Genomic DNA, 8,068 nt, shown 5'->3' on the forward strand with positions numbered 1-8,068 from the left:
AGCGTGCCATTTAGTCCAGGCTGCTTGAGCCTCTTGAAGTTAACGCATGGTGTCTGTAGGAGCCTGCAGGGAGACAGAGCAGGTATCTGAAGCTCGGGTAACCGCTCTCTTCTCCCAAAAGGCGCCCTTGTGTCTGGTGAAATAACAGGAGGAGAACTGTAAGATGAGTGGAACCAAACGTGTCTACATTCAGGCATATGGTTTATATGTTGAACTCAATGTGGACTCGAGGGAGTAAAATCTTTTCTACAAACTATTCTGAAAGTATTTAGTATAAAACTAAACTCTACGTCAGGAAATTATTCGTGTGTTACGTGATCGAGTGTTCATGGATTAAAACAGTAACATTTCTCAGTGACATGATCAGATGTTACCACACTGAGGTAAATTCTTAATAAAAATTATTCATATCTCAGAGCGGATTATTCGTATAACACGATTACAATCTTTCATGTATTAATCAATGACTTTTTTTTTTATATCTAATGTTGTGGAATGTACAAAAACAAGTTACTTCCTGTTATCGCTTATGCGATCGATGGTCCAATCCGATTACTGACGCTTTTTTCTCATCCGGTTCAGATTTGAAGTCAGATATGAAGTCCTAGAACCATAAGAACATTATACACCATCTAAAATGAACACTTTACCCTTAGAGTAACCCTTCTGGAGCCTAAAAGTCATGAGTGCTAAATTTCCTTTAGGTGGGCTTTAGAAATGTTGCCACAGCTTTGGTTTGCAGTCCAGTCTCTCGTCGGCTTTGATTATCGAGCTTCTCTTTGAGCTTCTGCCAAACGGAGAGCGAGCCTTGAAAAGAGGCCACATCTCTTCAGAAAGTCTTGACCCCGGGTTTCATTTAAGAATTTTTCCTTGTTTACAATTCTCAGAAGTCGATTGTGTGTGTGAAAAATAGACTTTCTGGTGAAGGGGTTGCATTCGGTCATGCTGTTTGAAGGGGTGTTAGGTACGAGACCACACGCTCCCTAGTGTACGGGGCTGAGACTACAGTGAAATCCCCCAAGTTCCTAAACCTCTTTGATCCTTGGGAAAACCATGACTCATTCAACCTCTTGCTTACCGTTTAGATATATATATTTTTTTTAATGGAAAAAAATGTAAATATCCTTGTATTCTACAATATATCTACATTGTTCAAAAATTTCAAAAAATTTCAAAAACTGAATGTGTGAGTATCGTGCAAAGCAAAATAGAATGCAAGTGGAACCAGAAAATAGTGTTGCCATGATCTTCTTATTTGAATTAGAGGACATTTAATACATTATTTAATACATTATTAAATATAACATCCAGAAAAAAACTGATATCTTGCTTTCTTTTACTATTAATATCTTAACATGTGCTTCGTTTTGCATATAATCTAATTAAAAATTCAACATAGCCTATAATTAGGAATCACGGTCATCTGGAACATATAAATATATTAATAAGTGAGAGTGTATGCGCGTGTGTTTATGTGCACAACTGTAAATTAGTGCACTATTTCTCCCCCAAGGATGCCTGGGAATGAGGCTGATTGATACGATACTGCGCCCGAAAACATCACATTAGCCTCCTCTCCTCAGGTATCGCACCCTCGAATTCATGCCAAGGACAAGCCACATGGCACTGAAGCTGAACAGCCTGTTATTGGACAGGCCCAAGGGAATGCAGAGGCCCAGGCTGTTAAAAGGTGGAGGCTGCGATGTTGTTCCCTCTCAGGTTAGGAGGACGACGGAGAAGAAGACGCCCGAAGAAGTGAACCGACAAAAGTAAGCGAGGTCTTGTTTTCCTCTTTAATAGAAATGAATCGACTTACACGAAATGAGAACGCGCGAAAGAGCAGGGGAACCCGTATGTTAATTTTGTTTATCGTGATAACTGTAAGTGCTACAGTATATGAATAATAAATACTTCATTTACAGATATTATTTCTATTTTATATCGCTGGTTATATGTAAAAATACTGAAAAACAACTGTTTGTACTAAAGTCCTTTGTATAAGAAACAAGCCAGAAAAATCAGCTATATCGTTTAAGCAGAAGGCTGTTTAAAGCTAACACACTTGCTAGCAAGGAGAATATTTAAACATTTGCCTCTCCACATACATGTTAGGCTTGATATTGTATTGTCCAGCCATGAAATTGATTTCTACTTTTACATTCCTTAACCATGAAGCAACCATTCTCCATTCTCTAACATCATGCAAACAGGAAATGAAATACAAATAAAGTTTTTATATGATACTGGATTTAATTGCTACATACATAGGTTTTCTCTTATTTATCCCCTCCTTTCAAATGCTGTAGGGTGTAAGCTACTACTCATCACCTTAATCAACAAAATGACCAGTTCACTCCGCTTGGTCATCCTGGTGATGGCTTCAATGGTGGTAGCAGTGGCTGAGGTGTCAACAGTCAGGAATCTACGGGTTAAACCTACTAAGAAGCCCCCTCAGGGTGGGGAAACTTCTTCAGCGTCACCTACCCGCCTGGGTGTTCATTTCACCACCACCATGGCTGCCATCCCTTCCAGCAGCACCTTGCCTGACGAGACAACAGAGTCCATCACGGATTCATATTCGTCTTCCACCGAGAGCAGCACCTACTCCAGCGACGCCTATTCAGCCGACTACCACACAGAGGCCATGTTGCCGCCTGGAATGGGTCCCCGGAACTTCACTCTGGACTACAACGAGTGCTTCTTCAACTTCTGTGAGTGCTGTCCACCAGAGAGGGGCCCTCCAGGACCCATCGGAGAGAAGGGGTCGCCAGGTCAGACAGAGGAAATGAAAGATACAGTGTAGAGGCTGAGATGAAAGCTAGAGGTGGTGAACATTCCAGAAGACCGGCACTCCCAAATCATCCATTTCAGCGATAAATATTGAGTAAATATTTAGATGGAATATATTGTGTTTAGATTTTAGGTTTTGTTGGTCCACACAAGAGTCTATTGCCCCTACGTTAACGATGGAGTAAGGAGATAAGCTGATGGATATGGATTTAGATTTGGAATAACTGCCGAATTTGACTGTCCATCCTGATTTTTTCTGTCTGTTTTTCTGTCTGTCCACATAAGGTGTTCTAGGGCAGAAAGGAGAGATGGGACCTCAGGGTGCGACAGGACCAGCAGGACTTCCGGGAGCTCCTGGACTGCCGGGCGAAAAAGGTCAGAGACAACAATACCTAAGCTAGTGGAGCAAATACTCATAAAACAATTTAATTTTTTTATTTTGTCAAGTTGTTTTTAAATAAAAAAAGAGGTAAAAATCTAGGATGTTTTCAGACCTCTATACGACATCGATACAAGCCAGAAGGTTAACGTAAGCCCATGTTTAATGCAAGACCAAAATATTTTATTATTGCCAAAGAGAAAGTCGAACCCCTTGCTAAGAAGGTGTTAATACCTTGATAACCGTCCATAAAGGGACTCCGACTTCTGATTTTTTTTTAATGAGCTACAATGACTGCCATGTGGCATATTATCAATCATGAATCAGTAAGAAGATCATCTTATTTTTGTTGCCCAGCTAAGAAATGTGTTAATGACATACTTATTTTTATTTTTTCCTTCAGGAGATCCAGGACAAGCCGGTGAGAAAGGGATTCCAGGAATACCAGGTTCTGCTGGCAAACCAGGAGAAAAAGGTGTGTTGTCATGTGAATGACTATTTCTTAATATATTGTAGAGGGAAAGTTCATTTTAACATCTTGTTTAATGTCTTCAGGTGAACCAGGTCTTAGAGGAGACAAAGGAGACATCGGTTTGCCTGGATTAAAAGGTGAACTAGGGAACAAAGGGGAACCAGGCCAGAATGGGACCAAAGGTGAGAAGGGTGACATGGGCCTGCAAGGACCGATGGGATCTCCTGGACAAGATGGGATGAAGGGTCTAAAGGGTGAAAAAGGAGACATGGGGGAACGAGGAACAATGGAGAAGGGGGATAAAGGTAACAAAGGTGAACCTGGCCCTCCAGGACCTAAGGGAGACATGGGCAAGCCAGGACTAAATGGCACAGAGGGACCTTCTGGAATAATGGGTGAAAAAGGAGAAACGGGCTCTCCAGGTCCACAAGGAAAACCAGGTAAAAGAGGGCAACCTGGACCACCAGGGCAAAGGGGCATGCATGGCATGAAAGGGATACGAGGTCTGAAAGGGGTACGTGGCCAAAGGGGAATGAAGGGCTCAAAAGGAGAACCATTCATTCAGAAGCGCTCTGCCTTTAGCGTAGGACTCTTCCCGAGCAGATCCTTCCCTCCTCCTGGCCACCCAGTCAAATTTGACAAAGTCATCTACAACGAGGAAGGACACTGGGACCCCTATATCAGCAAGTTTAACTGCACTTTTGGAGGCGTCTATGTGTTTTCCTACTACATCACCGTTCGCAGCCGTCCTTTACGGGCTGCCTTGGTAGTGAATGGGGTCCGTAAACTGCGCACTCGTGACTCCCTCTATGGCCAGGATATCGACCAGGCCTCTAACATGGCACTGATCCGACTGTCCTCCGGTGACCAGGTGTGGCTGGAGACTCTGCGGGACTGGAATGGAATTTATTCCAGCAGCGAAGATGACAGTACCTTTTCTGGCTTCCTGCTCTTTGCTGATGCCACTAAGGAATGATGACTGAGAATACCAGAGAATGGACCTTTTGCTTTACTACACATGTGACCAGTGCCTGTTGCATCAGAAGCCACCTATTTTACCCGAGCCTCATACCGAAGCCTCATATGCTTACTAACAGCAACTGACTAGTCACTAATAACTCCGCTTCGGGCCGTACCTTCCGGATTTCATATCAGAGAGCACCTTCAGGGATGATTTTTCCAGACACTGACTAATTTGTGTACTAAACAGAATTTTCATTTAATAGGGGATACGTAGGGTATAGAATGGAGTTCATGCCTTCTTGTTGAAATGCAATCGTTATGGGGAAAAAATGTGGGATGCAACGTGTGCAGTACTTTTTAATAGTGCCATTTGTAAAGTGGGACCAAATTGAAAAGTAAAACCTTTACTACTGTACGTTCATAAGCATTCCTGCCTCACAGCTCCAGGGTCCCTGGGTTGAGCCTGAGCTCAAGTTACTGACTGTGTGGAGTTTTGCATTGTGTGGAGTATTCAACACGTACCTGTGTTTTCCACTGTAATGATTGCATCTCAATATGACATAAATTCCTCTCCACATCAGCACTGCTCATATACATAGTTTCCTGTTTGTACAATAAAAAAGAAACATGGCACTCGATCACTGTGTTGTTGTTTTCATTTCCTCTCTGAGAGGAACTATCTTGCAGAGATTTGGCAACCCAAGCAAGGACGTTTTAGCCTTCTATGTGCATCTCCAAGCATTTAATAACATCCGCAGGCATTTATTGAAAGACATTTGACAACTGGCAGTCATTTAGACAGGACATGGAATGAGATTTATAATATGGTGTATGTATAATATAAAGTATGGATGCTCTTTCCACTTCCTTCTGTCATTCTTTATTTTTGGTAAAAGCAGTAAATCTCTGTTAACTTTTAACTCCGATTTATTAGCTATACATTTTGAGATTAGATCTGATCTCAAAATTTTAATGTCTGACTTACTCAACATTGACTCGTTCTGATAAAAAAAAAAAATCTGTCTAATTTTCTCTACTTTTGAGTTACGTTCTCATGATTTTGACAAGAAAACGATTTATTTTCTCAATATTTCAACTGTACAGCGGTCAATTTACATCCATATCCACAACTAAGGTCATGAGCTGTATATAATTATCGAAAAGTGTACAGGAAGGTGGACGATTCAGGGAAAACCACAAAGATGCTGCTTCTCAAAATTGAGTCATAAGAAGTTTTTTTTTTTTCCACCTAGAAAAATGACTCGCTGAGTTGGGAACCTCTGGAGATCCTGGCCACTGTTACTGTGATGGAAGGAAATTAAAATAAACAAATTAATTTGCATAAAGTGTGCCGATAATTATTTTCTCGCCTGCAGACGGAGGCGTATATAGACATAATAGAAATAAAATATGCAATTTTTTTTTCTCTAGCAGATAACCGTCATATGAACAGAACAGAAAACTATATCTGCTTAGAAATCTCTCAGTATTTCAATTCTGTGTAGAATTTGTGTTATATTTATTTACTTTTAGAGTAAAAAGTAACGACTGAAAGCGCTTCGCCGCTAGAGGACGCTGCTGCACGTTTACACCTAGACGGTTTGATATTACGAGGGATAGAAAGTGGACAGATGAGCTTTACAGCTGACAGGTTTGTAAGCCACTACATAAAGAGAGAGAAAGCTCATTGCGTTTGGACAAAAATCTGTGGTGAATTGTTTGTAGTTATTTAACGACTATCTGACTGAATACGTTCTAGACGAACACTTTTAAAAGTTACTGAGTACATGAGTGTAGTTTTTTGATGCGAGATTTTTTTTTTTATGAGACTTTTTCCATCATGTTGTGTGTGGAAAAATAAATGACAAACAGAAACCATGCTCTCAATGACATTTTATTTCAGTTTCACCCCATGAACTTATTCAAAGCTTCCATCGAGTCAGACTACACACAATTTCTAGGTTACTGTGGGGGGGGTTATGCCAAAGAGCAGTATATGTGCCTGAGAACTGTAAATGACATGAAACCCATAAGTAAAACCCCAAAAACTATGGCTCTAATCAGAACTGAAACAAAAAGAGGCAGGCGACAGAAATACTGCTAGAATAAACAAAATGATTAAAAAAAAAAAAAAAAAAAAAAAATCAGAATGAGGAATGGAAGAGAATTACATTAGTGGTCGAATGGAGAAGGTCGATCTTTAAATTCATTGATTGCTTTCCATGATTCTGTTCTGTTCCCCGGCTTTTATCTCCTTCTGCGAAATTCCCCGCTATTTTGGTCAGTTGAATACTAAAAAAATCACAAGATAAAATTATCACATAATCCAGAGGAATGTAAGAAATTAAGACGATTCACATCTTAGCTTGCACTGAGAGAACAAAGCGTATTGGACGGCGGTTAACAGCTTTGACAGGATCTCTCTCGTGATAGTAAGGCACAGGAAAGAGGAACAGCGTGCCGATCCACCTCGGACCACAGAAAAATCGCTAAAAATAATTAAACCCCCGGAAAAAGGTGGCGAGAGGAATTCCGTTATTGTGCGAAGGAGCAGGAGAACGTTAGGAACGGCGAGTCGTCGCTGTGCGGTGCGGCCGCGATTCCTGTTACATTCCCATTCGGATGCTCTGGATGATCTGGAATATGGCTGTGAGGGCAAAAACAATTAATACTCCCGTTAAAAGACGCATACCACATTGCTGAAGCAAAAGTCAAGGGATCATCCAGTCTAGATGACTTGAGGTAATAACTAAGAAAAAAAAATAAAACAAAAAAATGGCTGTTTTCTTCAACTGAGAAAGACACAGAGAGAGAGAGAGAGAGAGAGAGAGAGAGAGAGAGAGAGAGAGAGAGAGAGAATCTTTTGTTTGTTTGCTTCATGACTCTGAAACCGCGAGATCAGATAAAAGTCTGTCAGACCTCTAGGGCAATAAAACCCAGGGCAGACAAACAAGAAAAAGAGCACGGGAACAAAAGGGTGAGCCAAAATGTCAAATGTTTAATGCAAATTCAGTCTGGAACATCAAGTGGACACCAACATGCTGATAGCTGGGAATAATCCCAGAGCACAAATAATCATATGAGAACATTTCATATGTGAAGGAATAATAATAATAATAATTTAATTTTCCAGACAAAATAAGGAGCTTTATTTTTTATTCAGTGCTATGAGAACAGCTCCACCTGATAGTTTTTTTTTTTTTTCTTCTTTGCATCCAAATATACCTTGCTATCAGGTCAACCTTGCTCATAAAAAACACCCTTATCGTGGCTTTAACTCTAAGGCAAGGGCAAAAACTGAGCAAGGTCTGTTTTCCAACTTTTATCAGTCTCTGGATGCGTTGGGTCTCATTAACGCCAAGCGTGAACGTTAAATAAACACAAACTCACCTGACCCACACACGACAAAGATAAAAAGCGCCAGGAGCCACGGACCCACTGCCACTTTGTCGTCCGTGGTAGTT

The 8,068-nt window shown here is 40.8% G+C and overlaps 2 protein-coding genes across 2 annotated transcripts in view; one reads left to right on the forward strand and one right to left on the reverse strand.

Annotated features, from left to right (window-relative positions):
- The first annotated feature begins 580 nt into the window (after positions 1-580).
- otol1a (otolin 1a) lies at positions 581-5,872 on the forward strand. The gene is made up of 4 exons (XM_060873807.1): positions 581-2,771; positions 3,076-3,165; positions 3,573-3,644; positions 3,725-5,872. Exons 1-4 carry the CDS (start codon positions 2,201-2,203, stop codon positions 4,615-4,617), a joined length of 1,626 nt encoding a protein of 541 aa, XP_060729790.1. The 5' UTR covers positions 581-2,200; the 3' UTR covers positions 4,618-5,872.
- Positions 5,873-6,485: 613 nt separating this feature from the next.
- The window catches only part of LOC132848245 (stress-associated endoplasmic reticulum protein 1-like), a 2,740-nt gene continuing 1,157 nt past the window's right edge, over positions 6,486-8,068 (reverse strand). The window contains exons 2-3 of the mRNA XM_060873810.1: positions 7,995-8,068; positions 6,486-7,251 (exon numbers count right to left, since the gene is read on the reverse strand). The exon at positions 7,995-8,068 is cut by the window's right edge and continues 2 nt beyond it. Of these exons, the coding sequence (XP_060729793.1) occupies positions 7,211-7,251; positions 7,995-8,068 (115 nt within the window). The 3' untranslated portion in view covers positions 6,486-7,210. The remainder of the gene's footprint in view (positions 7,252-7,994) is intronic.

Source organism: Tachysurus vachellii, chromosome 7, assembly GCF_030014155.1.
Source record: "Tachysurus vachellii isolate PV-2020 chromosome 7, HZAU_Pvac_v1, whole genome shotgun sequence".
NCBI lineage: Eukaryota > Metazoa > Chordata > Actinopteri > Siluriformes > Bagridae > Tachysurus > Tachysurus vachellii.

Excerpts from the sequence above, each read along its gene's own strand:
- otol1a (XM_060873807.1), top strand. The coding sequence starts at position 2,201 with ATGCAAACAGGAAATGAAATACAAATAAAGTTTTTATATGATACTGGA. Across the intron at positions 2,772-3,075 it reads CGGAGAGAAGGGGTCGCCAG|GTGTTCTAGGGCAGAAAGGA; the intron begins GTCAGACAGAGG and ends TGTCCACATAAG. Across the intron at positions 3,166-3,572 it reads TGGACTGCCGGGCGAAAAAG|GAGATCCAGGACAAGCCGGT; the intron begins GTCAGAGACAAC and ends TTTTTCCTTCAG.